At 41.4% G+C, this 26,224-nt stretch overlaps 1 protein-coding gene across 9 annotated transcripts in view; it reads right to left on the reverse strand.

The window, feature by feature from the left end:
* RUFY3 (RUN and FYVE domain containing 3) overlaps positions 1 to 26,224 on the reverse strand; it is a 55,683-nt gene that overhangs the window by 18,440 nt on the left and 11,019 nt on the right. For 6 of the 9 annotated variants that reach the window (XM_042797072.1, XM_042797074.1, XM_032985549.2 and 3 more), the window contains 8 exons: positions 15,352 to 15,405; positions 6,958 to 7,131; positions 5,485 to 5,602; positions 3,665 to 3,766; positions 2,559 to 2,682; positions 1,864 to 1,925; positions 704 to 769; positions 527 to 596 (listed from right to left, as the gene is read on the reverse strand). In XM_042797072.1, coding sequence (XP_042653006.1) covers positions 527 to 596; positions 704 to 769; positions 1,864 to 1,925; positions 2,559 to 2,682; positions 3,665 to 3,766; positions 5,485 to 5,602; positions 6,958 to 7,131; positions 15,352 to 15,405 — 770 coding nt within the window. The remainder of the gene's footprint in view (positions 1 to 526; positions 597 to 703; positions 770 to 1,863; positions 1,926 to 2,558; positions 2,683 to 3,664; positions 3,767 to 5,484; positions 5,603 to 6,957; positions 7,132 to 15,351; positions 15,406 to 26,224) is intronic. The other 3 variants (XM_042797073.1, XM_032985550.2, XM_009962837.3) reach the window with 1 other exon arrangement.

A 26,224-nucleotide genomic window follows, 5' to 3' on the forward strand; every position in this document is an offset into this window, starting at 1 on the left:
TTTTTTATGCTCAGACTGAACAGCATTTTATCTACAATGATAATTTTTCCTTTTTTTTTTTTTTTTCTCCTCCAAATTGTGAGAGGCTAGAGAAAAAGCTATTGAAACATCTCAATTTCTATCTTTACACTATAGTAAACTTTTGCACCTGTCAGAATAAACAGACATTTTAAAATTTCATGTCTGCATATCTCATAACCAACATCAACTTTATGGCATTTGAAACCAGACCCATCGTACAATTTATTTCAAGGCATTTTCCAAAAATCAGAAAGCACTCAAAGACTTCAGATGGATAAAGTATATTCAGCAGCTTTTGTTTTTTAACATAAACATTTGGTTGGTTTTCTACCTCATGCTTAGCAGCAAGAGCCAGTGTAATCCCTTGGCAGGTCAGTTATTCCAATTCCATTGTTAAACACTCATCATCACATCCAGCAGAAATCTGAAAATAACTCCTCCCTCACCTTTTTAATCCCCTAATTCCAAAAGGCCAAAACATCAGATGATTTTCTATTATACTCACCTCCTCGGTCAGTTTAGTGTTGGATTTTTCTAAGGCATCCACCTTGGCCTGTAGGTTGTTTACTGTAGCACTGTTGAAGAGAAAAAAAAACCTCTACAGTAATTCCTTCTTTTTTTAAAAATCTTGTTTTCTATTTTGCTATACTATATAATAAAGAATAAATAAATCACGTCTCACCTTAAATGTCTATTGAGTTCTTCTACATAGTTCTTCTGGTCCAAAATAGCAGTTATCTGACCATCTCTGGAATAAAGAAATGTCGTTCAGCTCAACCATTTGGATTCAAAGGACTAAGAGATGTGGCTATATAGCTGGCACATCCAGCACAGCACCAATACCCTGGGTCTCAGATAGCTCATGTGATGTATATGAAAGAGCAGACCTGAGTTACAGTTTATGCCTTTATAATCACTGTCCCCTGACTTCTCAGAAGCCACAGCTGCTACATTCACCTGGATGACATTCAGGCATTTTGTGACAAACAAATCAGAAGGATTAAGACAGACAACATTTCAGAGACTACAGCAGTATTTCAAAGAAAAAAAAAAAAAAGTTTTGCAGTACATTTATATTGGACAAGAGTCATCTCACCAAAATCTTTTCAAAGAAAACTGTCAATAAATGCATGTTTTTGCATGCAGTTCCAAGCAGGAAATCTTCACTGAGGAACACTCTAAAAATTAAACTATAGGTAAAAAAATGCAATCGAAACACCTGATCTTGAGGGATAATTATTAAATATATACCTGAATTCAAGTTAGCAGGGCTTCCTTAGAAAGAAGTACTCTTGAAGAACTTCAGAAAACCACAACACCCGGTCCGTATGTCAGTGCACCCACATGGTATTTTTCAACCACTTGCTCTGAATGTTGCACAGTTGCATTTGTACGTGCTGGCACAAGTTCTTTAGGCTATTATTGCAGTCATTATCTTTTCCAGTTGGAAATTTTTTTTTTTTTTTAGTAAGGATGTTATGGTGCCAAAAATCCACTACTATCCTGCTAGCCATACAACCGGTGATGGCTACTATAGTGCTTACCGACAAGGCTATAAACAATGGCAGACTTAACTCATCAGGGGGTCACTTTTAAAATATTTTTATCTTCAACTGCCAGTTAAGGAAGAACATACAGCATTTCTGAGAGACTTGCCTTTTCCCCTTCCCCCTCCCAATATTTCCAGTATCTTATTTATATATAATAATATGGTTTATCATAGAAGAACAATTCAGTCTAAGTACTTTTTAATTAAAAATATAACAGCTTGCAGGGCAGCCTAGAATACTTGAATACAAACTACCAAGAGCTAAGAAGCAGGACAATTGTGCATGTACTTACCCTTCACTGCCTTTGGTGCTGTTCCCATCTTTCAAATACATTGAGAAATCAATAACTCCAACCTAGAAAAGAACAATTTGTATTTTACATTAAATGCTTTTTCTAAGACTGAACACTGTCCATAGCTGTGAAAGTTTAGAACATTGGTACATATTGCATTACAGCAAGGATTCATTATAGCAGTAATGTATCCAAAATGAATGAAAACATGGCGCATTTAAAGAAAAAATATACTAGGATAATCAGTTAGTAAGCAGGTCTCAGGACATAAGGACAAAACATTACCATCACCATATCTGTATACACACTGCTTATGCAAGCTGGAACTTAAGTGCATGCAGGCTCATTTTCTTTTCCATTACAGCTACAATGATCTCATTATACAGCGTGAGTGAATTAACAGTTCTGTCCATTTCTCCCCTCATTTTGGCTAAGTCCATCCCTGTTCTCACTATTTCAGTGACCTGCATGCAGACCATCGCAAAGCGTAACCGCTAAGAGAAAACCTAAATCCTGAGTCTCTGATCTCAGCACTGCCAGCTAACCAAAGACCACAAGCATAGCAACAAGCTTGTATTAGTCTTCTATGACATACAGTAACAAACTTGTACCTCAGTGGATCAAAGTCCTCTACAATGGAAAATACTTCCAATTTAAATGAGCAGAAATAAAAACATTAACTGAATACCCCGTACCTGTGAGTCCAGGTCTTCTCCTTTCATGCAGAAGTTGGCATCGATGACATTCAAACCTACCAGGAGGCCAGCAATGATCGCACCTTCTTCTTCCATCATCAGCGCATTAGGCTCGTAAAATTCACTGCAAGATGCACAGTAAGATAAGCGTTGCATCTTTAAAAGTCAACTCAAATTATGTCAACTGGCATGGGACCCCTGCTATTTCATATGACAACATAATGCAAGCTCAGCATTAGCAAACACCCAGGCAGCGGCACACAGCCCTGACAGAAATGTACTCCTACATACTATCAGTGTACTCCTGCTCTGGGTGAACAAATCTCTCTTAGCATGGTCAGTCTTCAAGTGAGGCAAAAAGCTAGTAAACTGGAGACCTGGTCCCTCGCTGCTGACCGGTGATGGAAAGTAAGCACGATTCTTGAGTAACGGTACAGCACACTGAAGATTTAAGACTGGGGATTAATATCAGAGTTTTTTCTTCTACTACGCTATTACACACTGTTATTAACACAAGCCACCGTCACATTTTCCAGTGAACAATACCAAGTTCTCCTTTCTAACCCCAAGTCAGCTGTGGATTTACATGGACAGCCAACAAAAACCTACTTGTCTGAGTAAAGAAACACCAACATATTTATTAAATCCTACTGTTTTACATAGACATAGTAATTCAAATCCATGAACTTTCAACTAAGCTACAAAATTATTGCTGCTTTGAGTGGGAAGCAGAGATATGGAGAAGTGAAATGACTTGTTCCAGGTTAGATGGTAATGAAGTGACAAGGTCAGAAATAAACCAAGGACCAAGATTTTGCAGACAGAAAATGCTGTACAAATATTTCGCTTGAATCATCTCTTCAGAATCAAAATTTGTGTTTATTCTAATGCATATTTGAGACAAAGTGGAGAAATAGCAGCTTCTGAATTAAGAACAAATAATAAGCATTTTTAACCCCTCAGAGGAAGCGCTGTATTTCACAAATATTATCATTTCTCAAAAAAAGTACATGCATACTTTACCACTTGGGTGTAAAAGATCATAAAGGTCTTGCAAGAGGGCAGAAGTGAACCTAAGCTGACCCAAGAGCGAGCTCAGCGCTCACCTGAGAAGATCCTTTCTGTTAATCAAGGCTTTCATGTATTCTGAAAGTTTCTTCTGCATTAGAGCCAGGCGAAGCCAAGCTCTTCCTCTACCCACAGGTGTCCTACAAAGGCCAGAAACAGAACAGTTAGAAACATACTGCCACACATCGTCACAAACAGCTCTAATAATCCCATCCTACCTAAAGTTTCTGCATCTCAAAGACAGAGCTGGCAGTGATGAAAACAGGCAAAATACAAGGTGCCGAAGTGCAAACAGTTACAGACAAGTCTGTCTAAGCAATCATTGCTTCTCTCATAACTAGTTATGTATTTGTTTTCACACTAAATATACTTCCCTGACTTTATCCCTGCTGGATGCTATTACACAGACAGAGATCAGCTGCTTCAACACATCACCTCCTAACTCAAAATGAGTTTTGCATAATGCACATCAGACTACCATGTGTATAGCTCAGTTCAGCACAGATGCCAAAGCACTGTTCCATGAGGTAGGTGTTAAGTTGGGTGAGAATCCCCAAAGACAACTGAAAACACAAATTCAGTACTGTTCTCTTCAACTATTTTGCTCATTAACACACTCGCAGAATGCAACAGGTTATAGTCACAGTCCTTCCCCCCTGTTTCTCCTGGCAATCTGAAGGACGCAGCTTTAAAAATATGGTAACTGATATGCTGCATCACAGCTCTGGCTCATCCACCCTGGCACGCTGGCCAGGAGCCAGTACCAGATGCTCCAAAGGAAGCTGCAAAACCCCCTCGCTGAGCAGTATTCTGATTAGAAGGAAATTTCTTTTCCATCTCCAGCTGTCAGTTAGCTGTCTTACACCAAACAGCACGTGGGGCAATTTATTTTCTAACCTTAACTGGTATAAGCAGCAACTGCCCATGAATGTCCTCTTCATTACTCTCCATTCCTGACCTCACTACTACGTGACATGACATTTCCCAAGGGTTAGTATGAACACAGGGTTTAGAGCCTTATTCTAAAACTGCTCTTTATTTCAGCTTATTGAATGTTTCAATTTTCTTTTACAATAGGAAAAGGTAACAGGAGCTCTGGCACAACACTGTTGGCACTCCACACAGTCCTGTAAGCTGTTCCAGGAGGAGGCTGGCACAGATCTCTGGTACAAGCACTTGTCCATATGTACATCGCTAAATACTAACCCAAAAGAAACTGTTATTGAATCTATTCATCCCTTGTTTCAGCAAAGAATATGTAATCCTCAGTCCTGTTACTCACACAAAAGCTTCCTTACATCTTTTTTTCTATTCCCCAGGCTGAAAGCCTTTTACAGTTTCTTTTTAGCATGGAGTAAGCAAACCTGAATGTGATGTCTGAAATGACTATGACATTTTTAAAAGCAATATATACTTAAAGCGGGTTTTTTCCTCCCTTCTTTAACATAAGCTAGTACCTTCTCCAACCTGGCGACTAAGCTTCCCTTTTACACAATCTTTACAAGTTTACCTGAATTTATTTGGAAGAAAAATTACCTCTATCAGCCTCAAAACTATTTAAGTCTGACTTCAGAAAGAGTCAGGGAACGCTGTCCCCATTCCTGAGACACATCATCACTTGTGCTAGCAATAAATGCACTACTGTCCATAAGACCCCTTGCATTTCACACCAAAAGAGTATATATCCTATCCTATCCTTCTGCAGATTCTTGATTAACAAGAGAGTAATGATCCATTTTTATCAGCAGAAATTGGCAGAGGAATTCCTGCAGGCTGCGTTTGCCCTTCTTTCTCTTCTTCTGAATCCTTCTTACAAGAAAACCGTATTAGGTAACATGCAGTAAAAGACTGTACTTACTTCAGCCCTGGGAGATCTTTAACGCTTGCTGTAATCTCTGCAGCCTCAGGAACAAGCTTTTCTACTAGTTCTAGAGGTCCCCAAAATGACTTATTTTGCCCAAGAAAGGTCTTTTTGGCTAGAAAATAAAAAGATATAAAATGAGCCCGTTAAGCAAGTGCTGACTAAACACATTCTCAAACATGGTCAGAAGTGAATGAACAGTAGAGAAAAACTGCCATAAAGATTCTCCTGGGACTGCTGCCAGCCAAGTACAAAAGGTGACTTTTTATGCCCAAGTGTGGCAACTATGGGTATCATTCAAACAAGGCAACCGGAGCTCGAGGCAGATGCCAGAAGATATTCCATACATCTCCAATATTCTAAGACAACAACATCCAGTGATAACCAGCAACTTAGAGTCACTGCTAGAGGTCAAAATTTCGACCAGGATGCTGTCACTGTCCCCGAGTTACACCTGACGTGTGCACAGTAATTTTCTCTCGCTGACCATCACATTATAAGGAAAAGGACCACACCACTTTGAACCCGCTCCTCCTCCACAGCTGCTAGGGGGTTCTCTGTGCATCCTCTCCTCTTTCAGAAAAGCTTTCCAGTGATCCCGTGGTACTAAAGCTGGAAATTAATTTTCTTCTTCCATAGTTCTTACTGCTACTTCACAGCAGCAGTGAGAAGACCCAGAACTCCGTTAACTTCAAACATGACCAGCAGTGGGGACACTGGAAAATGGATAAAGGAAGAAGCTGAAGAATATGAACGCTTCTCCTTTACACAATGATACCCTACCCAGCACAGGAACCACTTCTTCCACACACGATGCTGAACACAGCTACTAAAGCAGCACGGAAGAATGCACGTATGGGTACTGAGAGGGTGCTTAATAGCCTCTGTTTTTCATCTCAGGCTACTATCACACAAGGGCAGCACATCAAGAAAAGCAATTTGGTACTTGGCAATTGCAGCTGTGACTCTGGGCTATATAGTTAAATATATGCTCTGCTTGCTATTTTAGGAAGCAGCTTAAAAAGACATTAGCTGCACAAAGCCAAAATTCTCAGTTTTGACAGAGCTATTGAGAAAAGATCTCCATGTTGCAGTTCCTCTTCCAGCAAGAGGACCACTGCATCCCTAAAGCATGAGGAAGTGCAGATAAAAAGGGAGTCATGAGTTTGCTGAAGAGCTAATTTTATCACTGATCACTTAATTACACTCGAGTCATCTGAAAAGCTGTTTTTAAAAATGGCAAGCACCTGCAACAACTGTGAACTTTTCACCTGCAGCGTTATACCTTCAGCAGATTTTTTTTTCCCTTCCTGTGGCCTGTCAAGTCAACACTGATCACAGCAATGACGCTGCTCAGCTTCTCTTTGGCCTACTGTAGATTAGACAACTAGATTTTTAAAACAAGATTGCTCTTTCTCCCACCTACACTACAACAAACAGCCTGGGAGGACTCCTCTCCAGCAAGGTTACCTTTCAAGCCATGTTTAAGGCAATGTTCCATCACAACAAAGAACTGCTGAAGAGGTGCATAGTCGGAGTCCAGCGTCCTGCCCAGATTAAGTGCTGATTCAATCAACCCCTTGATACTCAGTTTTGCCATGTTCATCAGGTTCATGCGTTCATTAGCCATGAGATAATTAGGATCTATTAAAGAAAGGAAGAAAAATACTGTTGAGTAACAAAAGCTATTTTTAATACAGTAAGATATCCCATGTCCCTCTCTTTTTGTTCCTCAGCTGTTAACACATTTCAGGGGCAGTGACAGTTTCATGTGAGGCACTCTCTTCAGGCCTTTTGTTGAGAAAAATCAAAATTAACTAGCATTTTATGGCCAAAGCCACAATGACATGGGAATAGGTGATATATCCCATACTTCAACTAACTAGAAAAGCTTTACATTTTTGAGAAAGAGAAGTTTGGAGACAGCTGTTCACATTGTGCTGTACATCTTGACAATGTGTTACTGAATGTTACGACCGTCACTTGTTCCAACGCAAACCCCCAGCTACACAACTGGCAAGAATTCTCCACTTGTGATTTGTTCTTCCATCTAAAGATAACCATGAATCCGCCCACACTTAAACCAGCAATGCGTGTGTCTATCCAGTCTTGCATCTTTCCTTCTCATGATTTTTTCTTTTTTAAAACTTGGATGTAACATGGAGCCAATTCCCACCTATCTCTCTTCATTTTATCAACACTACTGTTTTTTTATGACTGACAATAAGGAGCTGATCTTCATGGCTCCTCTGGCAATTCACTCTAACTTCCAGCACACACAGATCTTCCAAGACTATATTCTTCCTCTACCATATTATAAATATTCAGACCTTTATACTTGCTTGTTGCAGGAAACAAATACAGACATCGATTTTCCAATCTAGACCCTGACTGCAGGGTGCAAGGAGTTTCATCCCTGTAAGGCAGGTTTATTCCAGGGCTGCTGTAAACAGCCATGGACCCTTGAACCAATTTGCCACCTTGGAGAGTGAATTTACTACGCTAGCAGCAGAAACATGACCAGAGGACATCTAAGACTAAATATTTAAGCACAGGGTACACATTTTATCTGCTGTACTGAAAAAGCATGCCTGCATTTCGCAAACAAGTAAAGGAAATAAATATCAGAAACTGAAAACCTTCAATTAGAAGAAAAGGAAATACACTTCTATTTAAAATGCGGGGGAGCACATAGCTAAATTTGATAAAAGAAGCCGTAAGAATATCTAGAAACCTAAGCAGTGGAAGAACAACTGTTCCTGCCAGCTCTGGGGAGCACCACCACCCAGACCCACCCTGTGACGCTCACCACTGTCAGGCTGTTGTCAAGCTCTTTTTGAGTGTTGGGACGCTCTGTCTCTTCACCCTACAGACACCTGAGCCAGGTTCCTACATCCCTCCTTAAAGCATCTCTCATGGTGAAGGAAGAGGGGAGGATGCAACCCACACCCCCAGTGGATCCAGTCCTTAAGTGAAGCCTTGCAGAAGTTTGGGTTTCTGTTCAGCAGGTTTGCCACTGAGGAAGCACTGAATCTCCACTAGGCAAGAGGATCTGAGCTGTTTGGATTGCTAACAGTTCTCATCCTCTCGTCAGTACAACTGTGAAGAACCATTTCTTGCAATTTAAAATGCAACAGTTTAGCCAGAAGGAGCCAAGGGGAATATTCTTTTGAGACCGCTGCAGTGTCCTATAGGACTTGTCCTGATGATGCAAGTCATCACCCTGCTTCATCATGCTGCTGATACAAGCCCAGCTCCTCGACTACAAATTCCTTATCTCAAATGTACTGCCACTGCAATGAGGCATCTTGTCAGCACCCACCAGCCAGAGAGAGAGCAAGGGGCAAAACTTTACAGACCCACAGAACCATGAAAAATCACATCGTTCCTGCTCCCAGCCTTCAATATCTCCTGCAGACTGAGAAGCACTGTGGGCCCAGAAGCCTGTAGCTGACTGGAGTAATACCTGATTTCAGGAACCTAGGGCTGAATCCAAAACACGCAAGAAGAAGAGCAACTGCTACTGTGCGGTTGAGACTACAGACAGAAAAGAGATGCTGAAAGCCACCTCAGGGCTAGGAAACAAAAAGCAACTACTGACATGGAGACAAAAACATCCTCAAAGGACCTGAGAAAATTATGAAAGGGAATCAAAAGAGAGCATTTGTGAAACCTGGGAACAAAGGCGGATTTGCTGAATCTGCCACTGAAGCACTCCACGGGCAAGTCCCCACGGCTCCAAGGCTGGCGGGCACCCAGGCTGGTGAGGTCTCACTGCTGCTCAGTTTTTTGGGGGCTGTCTGCCAGAGGACAGGCTGTTTTTATCGGGGACAGAAACACCCAGACCTAGCACTGTGGCAACCGCGCTAACACCACTCGAGTGCGCATCGTTAAAGCTGAAGGCTGTGGAAAAATCCACCGGATTGGGAGAGTGATGGGTCAAGGCAGCTGCCACCATTCACCTCCTCTAAATTTCACCGGGACCACCCCGGCAGGTACGGCGCTGAGCGGCTCGGGATGGGAAGAGGTCTGCTGGAGAGGGGGAGTGTAGCGCCGGTGCTCAGCAGCACCAGCTGGAGTTGCCATCAAAGCACAGCCACGAGCCTAGCTGTGCTCCAGGCCACGTCTGCTGCCTTCTTGCTCAGAGGAGTGGCAAAGCAGTCCAGTCGCTCCTCTGCATCCACCCAGTCTTCTGCTGCCGAGGGAGGGTGCTCAAAACCCACCCCCGAGAGTTTTGTTTCACTAACCGTACACTCCTCATGCACTGATTGTCTTGTTTCACATCTTATAAAAAGGCTGAGATGAGGCATTCACCATTCATTTTCACAGTTTAGAAAACTCCAAAGCACTCATTTAGGAATGCAATTCTCATAGCAGGGTTGGATTTAATTTAGTGGGTGATTTTTAGTGCCTTTGCAGAACTACTACTATTTTAAGCTGACAGATTTGGCACGTACACTGAGCGGAATACCTGTTTTGTAATTTGCAATCCATTTTATGATTGTCAGTGTAATTAACGGTCACCATTAGTAGGAATGCAGACTCAGGAAAAAAGAGTCAGACATAATATTACACACGATTGCAAAAGCTAATTTTTGTACATGCGATTAAAAAACCCTCATGTATATTTCCTTCTGTGTACTTCTGCATAAAACTAATGAACACTACTTCTGACAGCATCCATCACAGTTGCCCTTTAAGAGTATATGAATATCACTGCAGCATTTGCTCCTCCTGCAGACGGCTATTGTCACAAAACTGTGCTTTGCTTTGGTACAATTCCAAATCCACTCAGAACAAGGTTATCTGGCAAAAAAAAAAAAAAACACCAACTTGCTCTCTCAATAATTCTGGTAGCACAACTCCATCCACAGTATATCTGCACTTCTGAGACGGATAAACCAGCAGAAATCCCTAGAATCACCCAAGAATTTTTATATGTGCCCTCAGAAGAGTATGGTGCTGTGGTAAAAGAAACGAATGGACTTTTGGGGCTTTTTAAATTTAAATACATTTTGAAGTCTGGGTTGAACATGATTATTTGCTTGGTCAGGGTTTGAAGAGAAACTCTGATGCGTATACACACTGTCCATACTGATCGCAGTAGCCAGATGAGACTCTTTGGAAAAGCTGCGGTTTTGCCTCCTGAGCATACCTGAAAGTTTTATGACTTAACCAAAACCTTGTTAACAATCACAGCTTCCTTTTCTTCCTCCCTACGAGGGGCATAGCCAGATGCAGGAAGATACAGAGCCCTCCCCACCCCTCCACCCAAGGCGTTTCCCCGCCGGCCGGGGTCCAGCACGGAGCGGTCCTGCGCCCGCTGCCCGAGCGGCCCCCGGGCCCGCCGGCGTCCGAGGGGCTCTGCCCAGCTGGCAAAGCGACTGCTAACGCCGGGGTAAAGAAACCATGCAAGGAGACTGCACGGAAGCCGTTACTTTGGCTATGGTTATCACCTAATTTGAATTACGGTAGAGTCCAAGGGCACTGCTCAGAACTAGGGTTCTGCCCCACTACACGCTCACAGGAAACCATTCACATTTTGGAAGATTATCGAGACCTGCTGCCCCACATGGACCTATGCTGAGGCCAAGGGTATGCTTTTTGAGGCAAGGATCATGGTTTTCCACCAGTCTGAAAGGTCTGCGGCTCCTGTGTGTCAACTGGGGTCAATACGACCCTAATTAAAAAAACAAAACAAAACAAAACACAAACAAACAAGGAGTGTATGAAATACATTCAAGACAACTAGACTCTTTCAACTCTTTAAAGACCTAATGAACATCTGAGCTGATGAAAGCTTAGGAAAGAAGAAAAAGCAGGGCTGTGCTTTCATTTAAGACTAGAATGTGCAGTCATAGTCTAAAAAATTGAAAAATGTTTTCATCACATGACCTAATTAAAGGATTCTGCTTCATTAGTCTGTTGTGAACAATGGTGCTCCACATATGCAGCCTATCTAAGATTCTCATCTTACAAACTGATTAACTGTTATATAGTACAAAAATGGATAAAATCCCAGAGATTTGGTCAAAAAATTAAATCCTAAGTAATTTATACCATCATTGTATGTGCTGCAACATACACACCTTTAAAATTAACTCTCAAAGAGCAGTGTAAGCAAGCAAAGATGACTCTTACACAGTAAGACTATCCAGCTGGCTTTTAGTCAACCCAGACACTTTCTGCTTTGACAAGTCTGACCCTGATGTGCAACTGAGATTTTCAGTTTGAGTCAGTATCTTCTCCCAACTTCCTCTTCCTGCCTCTAACTGTAAAAACTCTGCCTGTGTTTTACTATACGTGCCATGTCATAAACCTTAAAAAGTAAAATCTTGGCCCTTAAACTTTGTCTTTCAATGTGGCTTGGATTTCAATTGAAGTAATCCTAAATTCTCAAGACATTTTGGTATTTAAATATTGTAGCTTCTACAGAATAGATGTGTTTTCTAATGAGCAACACTGTACATGGGATATAAGTGGCCATGACTGAACTGGACTCGCATCCCACTAGAATGACAGGGTAAAATAACCAGCTCACCTGACTTGTTTCCTTAAAACACTGAATCCCCAGGTTTCTGAAGAGCTAAAACTGTGTTACAATCATTCACATGCTAACAGCGTGAAAAGTAAATGGTTCCTGAGAAGCTTCCACTAAGACATTTTCAAAAGCCTCCAAGAATCTCAGGAATCCTGTATTTTCTTTAGAAGGAAAAATACGTACCTAGGAACCTAAAAGTCAAGGAAAAAGTCAACGCAATACTGGATCTCAAAGGGTTAAGGTGAGACTGTGGTCTAAGTATTTCTCATCTGGTGACAATAAATTTTATCATTCCTCATACTGAATTACCCTAAAAGAATTAAGAAGAAACTAAAATAAAGCTAGAACTTTGATCAAATGCAGGGAGTCATGAAACACTGTAGATGGGAACAAATCTGCTGAAAGCAATGCCCATTACTAAGTAATTTCAGCAAGGTTCTCCATGTCCTGAACCCATCTTAGATCCCGAATACAAACTTAAAGCAGTGTGAAATTTAGAAAGGCTGCTTCTGTGAATGGAAGAGAAATGGCATCCTGCAAACAGTTCATACTATATTTAGATTAACTGAGATACATTAATGGTGAAACACTTGCTTTCAAAAGAAACCAGCCAGCTATCTACAGTGCACTGAGTTTGTTAAGCAAATGCACATTAGCAAAGACATTAGTTCCAGCTGCTCAGATTATGAAATCATGAACACTCGTATAGTTTCAAATAAATGTGGAAAGCAAATCCCTAGATAAATTAAGGGCTTTCGTAATTTAAACTACAGTTCCACATCATTACGTAGTTTTGAAGATGCTTCTACTTCCTGACATTCCCTTACATTCAAATGCCTCATGCGCCTTCCAGCAAGCCCCTGACTACCATCTCAAGAGTGAGGTGATACACGTTTTGCATGTCATGCAAACACTCTCTTCAAGGTGAGCAGTGATGAAAATAAAAATTGACTATTCACAAGTGAAAAGCAGAAATGTGTTTGTTTCTACAAAATGGGGTTTACTCTAATAATTTTTTGCTTCTCTATTCAAACTTCAACCTGTCTACTCTGAGGGACTGTGGATAAAGCAGAAAGCAGCTGGACTAACACCACCTTACAAAAGTGGAACTGGATTTCTTAAGAGAAGAAAGATTTTCACAGAGAGTTTCAAAGGGTGCTTCATTTGTTCTTGCTATTACTTCCTTCATGTCGACTTTTGAGGGGGAAAGCACACTCTACGTCAAGCATCCATCGGCCTCTGACGGATTGCTGAGGAGGACAGCTTCCTGCAGATACCAGGCAGGTAAAAGCTGCAAAAAACTCAACAGAGCGGCGGTCATGGTGAACAAAGATACAAGTGCAAACAGACAAGACCCACATTTCACATGTATCTGACCCCGATAAAATAAATGCAAAAAAATCTCTGCAGTGTTTTATGGAGGAAAAAAAAAAAGTCTCAACCCATTTTTTTTTTTTCTTTCTCCTTCTTAAAGACTGCCTCAGACATGACCTCGGCTGGAGCTGCTGAGGAAGCAGGATTAGCTGTTGTGCCAGTAAAGAGACGATCTCCCAGGGCTGGTGAGCAGCCCGCTGCGCTGCCGAGGCTGCCAGGCAAGGCCACGCACCTAACCAAGCACAGCAGTTAAGAAAGGCACTATCCACAGACAATGACCAGCAAGAAATCGGTGTAGTGCATCAGAACTAATTTTTGTGCACAACACACCCTCTTTAAAAATATTTACACCGTATGAGTTTCCAAATAAAAATAAATTATGCTATGTCATGGTGGAGTTTTTTTCTTCTGCCAGAAACATGCTTAAAACTATTTGCACTGATTTTTCCTAAATGAGCCCCAAACCTAACTGCTTTACTTTGCCATCCTTAACAATCAGTTATTATTCTAGTAATAAACACAACTACATGTTTTAAGACCAATATATCCTTCACTGCATTGCTCATACTTTACCCTCTATTTATAACACAGAGTCTATAATGTAAACCTACTCCACTTAATTTCACCATTTTGCTTTACCAAGTTTCACGTTTAAATTGCTTATCTGAGCTATAAACAAACAAAGGCAGCTTTTGGTTAACATCCTACCAGTGAGCATTAGACCAAAAAAACACTGGTAAGAAAACAGCCACCATGGCATCTGCAATCCCTAATACCTTCGAGAACACTCAATGCACAAATTGGCAAAAAGAGCCGAAATACATCTGCTGACCTTACTCCTTCGGGACTAGCAGTATGAGAATAACAGAATTTATGCTCATAAATCTTCTATCAAACAAGACTCCTAGCTTTAGGTTCTAACTCGAGACTGTCATTTTAAAAAAATTTGGCCTGGACACATAAATACCCCGAACCACCCTTCTACGTTGGAATCTAGATTCTTCCTAATGATAAGAACTTTAACTTCTCAGCCACAAAAAGAAAGTTCCCTTCTTATTCCCTTGACTCCAAAAGGTGTATTAGCCTTTTGTGCCACAAACACGTTCATCCCAAGCATGAACAGTTGTACTGAGTCATCAAATCATCAATTCGCTTGAGCACATGCTGAATTGGGGATTCAACTATTTTATGATTGCACCATTTTTAAGAATCAAGGAAGAAGCACTGTAAACAACAACAAAAAAAAATCTCATTTAGTACTTCACAAGTTTTAAGCAAAATTTGCAGTACGAGTTTTTGAGTCACTTTGCAAAGTCTCGAGTTGATAAATAGAAATACTTCAGAAAATCTGAAGCTTTGGGGTGATTTCTGATTTTTTTAAAATTTAGCTTCCATATATTGCTGCAACCTTTGAAGTTGCGTTTTTATCAGGATCAGGAAAATAACTGCCTCCAAAAGGATTTAACTAAACTAGCCCCTTGCTGATTCACTTTTTCAACCTCCACTTGAAGTCAAAGTACCCCAACAGCTTTGAAACATTTTTTAAATTAGCATCGTATGCACATATTTTCAGAAAAGATCAGTATAAATTTAGAAACCAAAACTGATCACCTGGAACCCATGAAGGGGCTGACAAAATTTGCAGAAAAGCCTTCACGATGTCCATTTTAAATGTAGATTAATACAATTGCAAGAGCAATACATACACTCCAGTGATCAAAGACATTTTCTTTAACATGCTAACAGCAGAAAACAAACATCCACACAGAGTGCAACTAGTACAGCAAGTTCTGGCTGCGAACCTGGTTCAACCAGACAAGCACGTTCAGGAAGGCACAGCTATTGGCACTGGAAAGGAAAACTGTATTTTGCACTCAGGCTCAAAATAATAAGGCAAAAGCCAATCATTAGCGGAAATAATAGCTGAAAGATGTCGGTGTGGCACGCACCTTCAGTATCATCACGCAATTGCTCCACCACATCTGTCAAATCCTCCCAAGAGTCTTTGCAAACAGCAAAAAGAAAGGAAAAGAAAGAAAATGTCATGCAAGCCATGATCTAAAGGAAAGATTCAAAATCAAGGTATAAGAAAAGGATAACTGAAAGGGAGATTTGCATAATACAAGACTTAATTCATAATGGCAAGAGATTTGCAAGTCAGAAGGGTTTATCAGTCTGCACAAAGCAATACAGCAAAGCATTTTTTTCCTTGAGAGTCAAATTAAGGTAGGCTTCGGTAAACCTTCAGAAGTTTTGTTTCTTTTTGCATTAAGACAAGCAACATTTTTGTAAAGCACATCCTAAAAAGAAAAGCAAGAAAAGCGTTATTTTGTTTGCATGATCAAAGCACTCAACTTTTGATATTTATGCAGCGTCAGCATTTGCTTCAATTTTCTCCTACCCAGCCCCAAAAGGAACCCTTCAACAGGGAAATGCAGCCACACATGAAAAGAAAGCACGTTTCAGGAAAAGGACAGACTGAGGACATTTTGAATAAGGTTAAACAGAGCTTTAACCCCTTTACGACCATCACTCCAAACGAAAAATCTTGCAGAGGTGATCCAGCTGAGCCTGGATGTGGCTCATGGGTTTTATGTTGTCATTCTGACGGTGATTCACTAGGGCCTTGACCAGGAAAACACCTCTCTCCCCTTGGCAGGAGCCTGCAGACAGCTGGCAGGCACGGGGAGGAGGTAGGTAACCTGCGAGAGGAGCAGGCAGGCCAAGGAAAACTTGTTTCAGAATTGCCCACTAAGTCCCTGGTTTCAAACCCAGAAACCAGAGCCAGGCAAAGGCCCCGTGGGTCTGAACCCCGCGGGATTTTCAGCTCCCTACTTACGTGCCCACTCTCCCCAGCTCTAATTTGTGATCGGTTGAACGTCCGAAGCACGAGAAAGGCTCTATCCCCCTTTGCAGGCCAACTGTGCCAAAGTCCTGAGCAAAGTACACACGCTCCTCGGACCTCCTCCCTCCCACGGAAAAGCTGTGGCCAGCCTCCTCCTGCTGCAGGAGCCCGCCTCGGCTAGCAAGCAGCGTACCCACAGGCGCTGCGCTGAAAGCAAACAAAAATAAAAGCAGGTCTAAATACCAGGACGACCAACCTTTCAAGCGACCCCCAAGCGCTGCCTATGATGCACTACCACTGACCAACAGTCTTCTCATCCTCTGAAACTGTTTTGTTCATGTAGCTGATTTCTAGCCGCCGGTTTTCTTCATCAACCGGGAGTTCGCTCTTTCCCCCGCAGCTCGGCATCAGTGCGACAGTGAGAAGAGCAGAAAACCACCACTCCTCGGGTCCAGCCCCTGCACCCAGGTTGAAGTGATCGACCGCCTTTGATTCAGCGGGGGTTTCTCCTCTCCTTGCCAGGGGTGAAGGAGGAGGGAGGGACAACAAGCACAATCAGGTTCACCTACCTCTGCTTGCTAGGTGCGACGAGGAGTTTCGCTTGAGAAATTCCCTGCTATTGCAAGAACAAAGCCCCAGTGATGCTCCCCCCACGCACACATGCTACACTTACAGCTTTTGGTCTTTTATTTCAGGGGTTAACAGCCTTCTGAAGGCTCAGGAGACTTTTTGTAGCTCACAGTGCAGTGGTGGACTGACACGTCCCTGACGCTTTCCTGGACCCTACTGCACTCTTGCCTTGGAAGGCTACAAACTGGACTCTGACTTGTGGGGTACTTTCACCCCTTTTCCTTTATTTTTTTTTTTTAGGACTTAAAATGCAGTTGATAGCATGACTGAGAAATTCCGTATTTGTAGAAAATGCTTTGCGTAACGACACTACATAAACATGCTGATACAGTTAGTATTTTCTAGCTGTATTTCTAGCATTTCTGAAAATGAATCAGATGAGCACCTAACTGCACATGCAAGGACTTATTTAATAGCGGCTTCCATCACATGCAAAGATCAGAACCAGACTCTGACCATCCCAGAATCCCTACCTGCACACCGAGATTGAAGCCAGACATCACCACTGAAGAATCTTTTATCCAATAATGAGGGTCTGGGTTTTTTTCCTTAATCTAAGGTGTAAACAGTGAAGAAGATCTCATAACTAAAAAAAGATTTATAATTAGCTTGGTAATGTGGACAGAGAAGATTCCCAGGCTTCACTTGACCTTTCACTTTATCTTTCTCACTTTGATTTTGTCACTTCAAAAACTTCTCCCTACATGCACCACACAGCCTCCAACTATTTAAGCTCTTTACTCCTCTAAGCTTCTTTCCTTGCTCAGCTCCATGTCCAAAAAGCACTGAAGGCCTCCAGCCTACTACGACAGTTGTTACCAACAGGTAATGAGGCTTATACACAGTTTTGCTTTCTCATCACTTTTTTTTTTTTTTTTTTTTTTTTTAAATCAACATAGGAAATCACCTCACTGTATTAGGTCAGCACAGCCCAAGGTACCCCCCCGTTACACAACATCTGGGCTCTGTTTCACAGAAAGGTGCAGGAAACCACACATGACTGCACTGGCTCTGTCAGACAACTGCTACCCACTTCACACTAAAGGATTAAGGCTTTTTTTTTTTTTTTTTTAACCTTTAGCAAATGATTCAGGTAAAGCTACAAACAAATGTCCAGTGGAGTTACAAATATTTTCTTCTATGATATCCCTACAGGCAATAAACCTAACCTCTTTCTAGCGAGAAATGTTCGCAAGAATTGCATGAATTTATGCTGGCACAAAAGCACTATGGGGCCTGAACAGATTTAGAGGCAAAAGCACACATTTAATTAGCGCATTCTTTCATATTTTCATTCATTTCTTCATGCACCTAGCTGCGGTTTGCATACATTTATTTTCTTCTTTTGCACTGTACAGCTTTCCCCACTTGTCTGGAATTTCCACTGAACAACAGTGGAGAAAAAAACCTTAACACACGCACACACAGCGCCAGATAAATAAATAAATGAAAAATCACACACCCGCAACTTGATAATTTCCATGCTCCTTGTTGTGGTATGTCTAAGACAAACTCAGTGCTTTCAACTATTATGGAAAACTACTAAAGTCTGTAACTGATGTCTACCACATTTAGAAAACAGGATGACCAAGACTTTTAAGTCTTCATAAAACGATTACCTCATTCCAACTAGATTCCCAGGAAGATTAGTATTATGGAATTGAATATCCCACTTGGAATAAATACACAAGTGAGTTCTTTACACAGGAACTGGAGTACTTATTATTGCTAATATATTAATCAGGAAAATCCCACCCGTTATTTTAACAATGCAGTTTTCCAAAGTGACTGTCTTCTCTGCTTCACTGACCCAGCAGCAGTGCTCTCAACTGGTGTGACACCAGGGACAGCCCAGCAGCAGCCCCGGGTCCACTCGGGGCTGATTCACCCACTTTAGGACTGGGGCACAAAACCCCTTCCAGCCTCAGCGGAGTGACCGCAGCTGCCGCAGAGCCGTGCAACTTTAGACTCTTACTACCAACCACAAAGTCTTTCAAATCTGATGTCAAATAAGGCTTTACCAAGGCATTTTATCCTTCGCTAACAATTTAAGAAAAAAAAAAAATCTTAATCAGCAGAGATACTAATGTACATATCTAATTATATATACTTATGTATCTATAATGCAGCTTCTCTGTGTTATGACTTTACTCCTGTTAATAAGAATGCTTAAGAACAGGTGGTGATTAATGAATGGTGAATGATTACATATAGTAAGAAAACAAACAAAAACCTCCCCTCCAAACTTTACAGTCCTGAATTTGCTCATCTCTTAATTTTTGGTTTAGTATTTCACAGACATACGCAATACCTAACAGCTACTCTGAAATTTGGAACAACTCATGCAGGAACAAGGGATATTGCCAGCGGATACACTTTTCCATGCAAATAAAAGCTTTTAAAAACAAACCCTGGGAGAATGTGCCAACATAAAAATTACTTCACGCTGCTATTAAAGTATTAAAGCTTTTTTTTTTTTTTTTTTTGTTAATAATTTAAGTTCTTAGACTAAAATAGGGATGGGAGTAGAAGCCTTTATGAATATTCCAAACTACCACCACCCCTCTCCAACTCCCATCCAGCTGTGTGCAGCAACGCTGCTACACTGCCTGGCAGCCTCCAACACGGCTGTGAGAAAGTGCAGGTCCAGAGGCACCACTGCTGAGCAGCGAGTTGCCACAGTGCTGCACAGCGCTGACAAAACATCCTACATGCGAGAGCCGGGGAAGTGAAGATTGTTGAATCCCCCCAACACCGTGGGCAGGACAGGGATAAAAACAGCATCGGATTCATGTTGTGGGGGTTTTTGAACACGTGTCTCCTGAGCAGAAACCAGTAAAAGTTCCCAAGTATACCGCAGAAGTATCCCTGTCATATTTTAAATAAATCTAAACAAGTACTGAACCTGTGCCCTTTATCAATCGCTGAGACCTTCCCATAGTCCAGAGCTGCACAAAACCCTAAATATTCCCTTTAAACTGCCGACACAGGATGCAATCATTAAGAAAAAACATGCTCTGAACATTATCATCTCAAACACAGCATCTTAGCCTATATCAGGATACTACCTACAAGCAGACTCCCACAATTCGAGTAAACCAGGCAGCAGAATTGCAAAGTTCCCCAACACACACAGCTTCCCAGGCCATCAATTTTCTGTCCACATCCTCTTATATTATTAGCAAATATTTTGCGAGTGCAACTAGGAGAATGGAACGCTCCAAACTTCTTACATAGCTATGGCATTTTTCATGTGTAAGAAAGGTGCTCAGAACGAAGCAACGAATCCACATGTCCTTTTTACAGTTTCCAAGCACAATATAGGTCAGGATCTGGTTATTTTGTTTGGTTTTTTGGTTGTTTTTTTAAGTACAAAAGTTCTTAGCAAATGCATAATGAGTAGCTGAGAAGTCAGTAAAATAACAAAAAAAAAACCAGCACCAATTTTGGGAAGTGAAAACTGAGCCTGATACGGAAAGTACTCAGCAACACTGAAATGTCAGTTATGCTGCTTCGGCTGCTATGAAAAGGTTGGCACAAATCTGTTAACTTTTGCACAGGTGTTTACAAAAAACATTAACTCTGTTGAAGAGTTATAAACAAACAAAACTGCAACAAGACCAGGGCCCTCATGTTCTGTTTACAGATAAGGCAAGGGGTTATTTTTTAACCTTGCCCACAATTACCGTCTAGATAAATACTAAACACATCAGCAGCTGAACCAGGCAAGACAAGTATTCAGTCAACGCACTGGTGTTAATCTCCTCTGTTCCTGCATGGTGCTTTGCCACGACCGAAGAAAGTTCTGAGGAAAGAATAAAAAACAACTGACGCATTTAAAATAAGACCTACAAGAGTGCTGACAAGTTAGTTACAACTGAACAATTAACACAGGAATCAAGGGAACTGAATCAGGCCAATCCGCAAACAAAAATGCCAAGCAATGAGGGTGGCTTTTGCCTGATCCCCCCTTTTTACCCAACATCTTTCTTTTATCTCAGCCCTAATACTCAAAGCACTCCAGGAACTCCTTCTTTTTCCTCCAGAAAGACAAGACCACTCCACCGCGCCTCGCTACCGTGCCCGAGTCAGAGTGCCGGGAGTTAGGGCAGCACTTCTCATATTGACTCAAAGGCACTTAAAGTTTCACTGTAAGTGAAATTCTACAGTGACCATCAGTGTAACCATAACTGATAGATTCCCTGACAGTTATGCCTCATTATGCCCTAAAAGAGAAAAAAAAAAATACTGTGTTCTAGAGAGGGACACTAATGGAAGAAACGCTAACACGTGTGCTCTTTAGGTTAGTTACAGGATGATTTGTCTGATTTTAACCTTTCATCTGCAGCTCTAACCACTTGCTGTTCTTTTTTGGACCAAAGCATCCCACAGAATGAGGGAAAGTTGGAAGAGATTACTGCAGAATACTGAATATGCATGACAAATTGCATTCACATGATTTTTTTTTTTTTCCCTCCATTAAGGCTAGCACACTCTCCTTCAGTGTATGGACAAATATTACTTTTATCATGAAACAGAAACCTACAGTCCCATTACTACATATATTTAAATTTCATTATCTCATATTTATTGCCTTAGGAATGCTAAATGATACACTTAAGAAATATCCTACGTGGTCAAGAAAGAAAACTAAGTAGATGGTGTTAATATCATTGGAGGTATGTAATGAATTTTTTCACACTAGATTTGCAAATCAAGTGGATCATGAAGCATTGACAAGAAAAAGGGATCAGCAAAGAGTTTCAGCATCATGTTCCAACACCCTGCAATCCAAAAACGAAGGAAGTGACCAGGCAGCCTGCAGCCTAGAATGCCAGGAACAATCTACTCAGAACTTACACAGTTGATTAATAAAAAAACATTTTTTAAAACCCACTACATAAAAATCCCATCTCTAAATATATTTGTATAGAGACAAAGCCTAAAAATTAAGTCCACTCATTTCACCCTGCAACGTCCAACTGGGAAAGCTGTTTTTGAAACTGGGAGGTTGGAGCAATGGATACTAAGGCTGCTTATCCATTATAAATTGTGGTAACTGACTGCAATATTTTTAGTGTAAAAATGTCAGGAGATTTTTTTTTTTTTTTTTTTTTTTTTAAAAAGGCCACTGTCATCACTCTTGCTTTAACACATGCTGCTCTTCATGCAGTAGCATCAGGGTCACAGACTGACATGACTATTTTTCCTACGCCACAGACATTTTGATGTCAGTTAAAGCTTGCACAGCACCAAAAGAAACGTCAGTCACAGATCAGCAACAAACGCAGAAGAGATAAAAGAAGTCCAGAGGACTTGGGAATTCCAAGCCCAGTCTCCATTACACGTATGGGATAAGTAAATAGCAAATGTACATCACATACATTAATGGTGTAATCCCATCCTAAGTTTTATTCCTGTCACCACATGATGACCACCAGGCATTTCTGGATCTTGCAACTCTGTGGAGTTACATGGAGCATTTCTCCACAACCAGCCCCTTCTCAGAGGGAAATGCATGAGTAACTGCTATGGGAAATTTCTCGTTTTATTTTGGGACTTGATAGTTTGCACAAAGTAAAAAACCAAAAACAAAATAAAATAAAACAACAACAAAAAACAACCACACAAAACCAAACAAACTAAAAAAAAAACCCCACAAAAATCCAAAACACAAACCAAACTACTTTTTTTTTTTTTTTCCCCACCATCTTTCACTTCTCATCTCAGTTAACACCTAGGAGGTTTCTCTGCAACACTTTTGATTCATCATCTCTGGGGGAAATAAACCCACGCCACATTTCCCAGATCTGACTTCATTTAGACTGAACAAGCTCAAAAGAGCAAAGAAAACAACTATCAACTGTAGTTTCTTAATTAAAGCACTGAAAATATTTACAAAAGTTTAAAATTTAAAAAATATACCAAAATTAGAGTAGCCCTGACATAGGCCTTACCCTAGCCTTACAGGGCACTCGCTCACTTTTTCTACGAAATGCTTCAAATCCACTGGAGGGCTGGCATATTGTGCCAATCATCCTGAAGAGCTTTTTAAAACTTCCCTCGCCTTTGGTTCAGGGTCGAGTGTCCATCTGCTCTCGGTCACTTCCCTTTCTTCGTGGCTCGTGAGGGGATTCAGTGTAAATACAATGAGCAGGACATCTCCTCCATCCCTGGGGAGATGACCATCTTTATCATGTTACTTTTCAGTAGGTGTTGTCTGGATTACACGACCTAACTCCTATTCAAAAGATTTACGACCATTAACACACTGTAATTCATTTACCTTGCATATTATTTACTTCTCATTTGTTCTATCAAATCTGGTGTCCAGCTCCTTCAAACTTTTGGCCTGTTTAGAGGTTTCTGCCATCTTATGTATTTTAAGAGGTACTTTTCTAACAAGACAGTCATCTCCTGCAGTTTCTGTCACCATGTGAAAAATCCCTGCTCCTCTCAGGACAGTGTTTATAGCAGATGTGGTTTGTAACGGGAAAGGCACAATCCACGGAGCAATTTCACCTCTCCCAACCGTTTGCTTTTCCTCTTCCACACTACTAGAGAAAACCTAAACCCAAGTAACAGTTACCAGGGTCTCTTCCTTGTTGTGCTTTGTTCTCCGCAGATCGATGCAGCTTTACACCAGGACAGCAGTCCCCCCAAATAGCACAGCACAGCCCAGCACGGCAGATGAGCCCTCGTGTCACCCGGTTCCCTCACAACTGAATCACTCTGTAGCTCCCCCACCAAAAAAAAGGAGATCCTCGACCCCTCCATGCAAACTTAAGGGCCAAGGAGGCTGCCAATTTGCAAAACAAAAATATAACTAATAAGGTCATGCTGCTTCCTTAAAGCGTTTTGAAGTATGCAAAGAAAGATGGAAAAACACTTGAACAGAAAATGGAGAGAAAAGGTAGAACCTGAACGATGACTCAACAAACGCTGCAATAGAGTAATGGGCAAGAGGTATTTGAGCATTGAGTAGAGCATTTTTCTGAAGAGCTGTAAAACTTTCACGCAGGGCATTTTACACAACCATGTATCTGAAACTAAAACTTCTAAATTACTGGCCAAAAACGTAGGAAAAAAAAAAGTGACCTTAGCTACCAAAAATTATACTGTGGAAAAGATATTTTCATCTTTGCATGTTATAAACATACCACTCCAATTCCCCATTTTAGTGCAAATAGAACAAGATTTTTTTAAAACGGAATACTGTAATTCTTGACAGTTGCAAATAAATTCAGAACACACCGTTACCACGTGTACTCCTTCTGTTCTCAACTACAAGCTGATCCCACGAGGATTAAAATTTCCATTGCTCTAACATGAAGCTCTTCATGATTGTTCAAAATAGAAATGTAACATCCAGTGAAGCCATGCAAGGCCATTTTGCATTTCATAACTTCTCCCAAAAGCTGAGATCAGTGTTCAATCCCATCTACGCATGCATTCCTGAACATGCAACAGAAATACAACCAAGGTGTTTTTCACCCCTCAGTCCCTAAAGATGCCTCAATGATCATTATACATATTGCACACAAAAAAGAGCCTAATAGCCACTAGTGTCACCTTCCATTGTGATGCCTGCATCGCACAGTAAAGTTCTGATTACCTAATCAAGAACCGGTTTGTTTCAAAAAATATAAAATTGGTTTTCCAAGCCAGATTTACAGTATATAGCAAAATCAGCTTATTTTCATACACAACTGTTCCAAAGAGTTGAAAAATAAAATTAATTGCTTTTATTGTTAAATTGAGCATCCATATCACATGCCACATTGAATACATACAGTTGCAAGAAACTCAGTAACTACACTAATGCACTTACCCTTCTGCTACCTGCCACTTTCAAACTGAATAAAATTTTCAAGTTCTGCTCAGTTACACTCAGAAACTCCAACTCTGAGGCAGGAATGAAATCACTCCAAATTTACACTGTTTCATCTCAGATCAGAATCTGTTTCCCAAAGTATATTGCCTTTGGCTTAAGTAGCAGCAGAATTGGGCTTGCTTTTGCTAGGAAATGTCACCGCCACAGGAGGATGCCTATTGTTTTTAAACGTCACTGAGTAAGGCTGCGATTACCACTAAGCCCTTACACTGCTAGCTCCCTCCCTGTCCCTCCAGCTCCTATCACAGAATTGGCCTCGAGTGGGATTATTCCAGAGAAAGCCACAGCAAACAGGCTCCCGAGGGAAGGGCTGAGAGTAAGTCTGGCCTCTGAAATAAGCACCAGCTGTAGTTCCTGCCTCTCTGCTTGGGGAGCCCTCTGAGCACAATCACAAAGCAAAGCACAGCAACCTGCCCCTAGCTCCCCCAACATCCCAAATTAAGTCCTGGCACCATTAAACCTCTCCTTCTGATGCCTCTCTCCCACTGGAATGAAAACACAGTGTTCCAGTGAGGGCTATCAACCCAGAGCTGGTAAGAACCACTTACTTCAGCTGCCTCCTATGCGCTTTAACTGTCATTCCTAAGTAATCTGAATTTTTTTAAAAATCAACAAAAAAAGATAAATAATCATACTAATCACTATTAACAAGCTACTTCCGTTGGAAAGGGAAAAAAAATACATGTAATGCAGCTTCTTGTTTAGTGCAATTCAATCTTCTCAGACATTGTACTTTTTTTGCCCTACCTTTGGTATAGCTACAAGAGGAAAAAAAAAAAAGCACCTTTAAAACAGCAAAGCGGAAACTCACAGCATAGCCAATCGTATGAGGAAAAGCTGGAAGGTGTAAGGCCTGTAAAACAACTCAGCTGAAAAAGCTGGGAACCCAGAAGAGGAGGAACTAGGGACTGCTGGATTCCCACATGATTTAACAACTGAGTCATCATAGGGCGTTACACGAGAGGAGCCCAGAAGAATCATAGAGCAGTCAAACTTCTCCAGTTCAAAATCCTATTTTCCCGTTGCGTTTTAAACCTTCCCCGTCCCGTGTGCTGCTCTGTTGCTGACCCTCCGCTCTCATTTCCTACTTCCTCGCCCTTCCTCTTCTCGCGATGACCCCTGGGCTGGCCAGCAGTTCTGGGGTGCGAGGAGGGGTGCAGACATCGCCAGTGCAAGGCCAGGAGCAGAGCTCCTGCCCATCCTCAACACGACAGTGCACCGTGAGGAGGAGGAGGAGGAAGGCAGGGTGGCTGCTTGTGTGCTAGGGGCGTAACAGGTCACGGAGCAAAGAGAGGCCGGGGGCAAAAAACCCTTGGGAAGCAGCAAGAGCTGAGGGGCAGCAACCGGACACTTCAAATCCTTATTTCAGCAAGCTGCTGGATTTACTACTGCAATGTATTATTTATGACATGTCTTGATTTGGGTAAGGAAAAAAATGCAACCCTTTCTTATG

The sequence above is a fragment of the Tyto alba genome, unplaced genomic scaffold, assembly GCF_018691265.1.
Source record: "Tyto alba isolate M040663 unplaced genomic scaffold, T.alba_DEE_v4.0 Super-Scaffold_23, whole genome shotgun sequence".
NCBI lineage: Eukaryota > Metazoa > Chordata > Aves > Strigiformes > Tytonidae > Tyto > Tyto alba.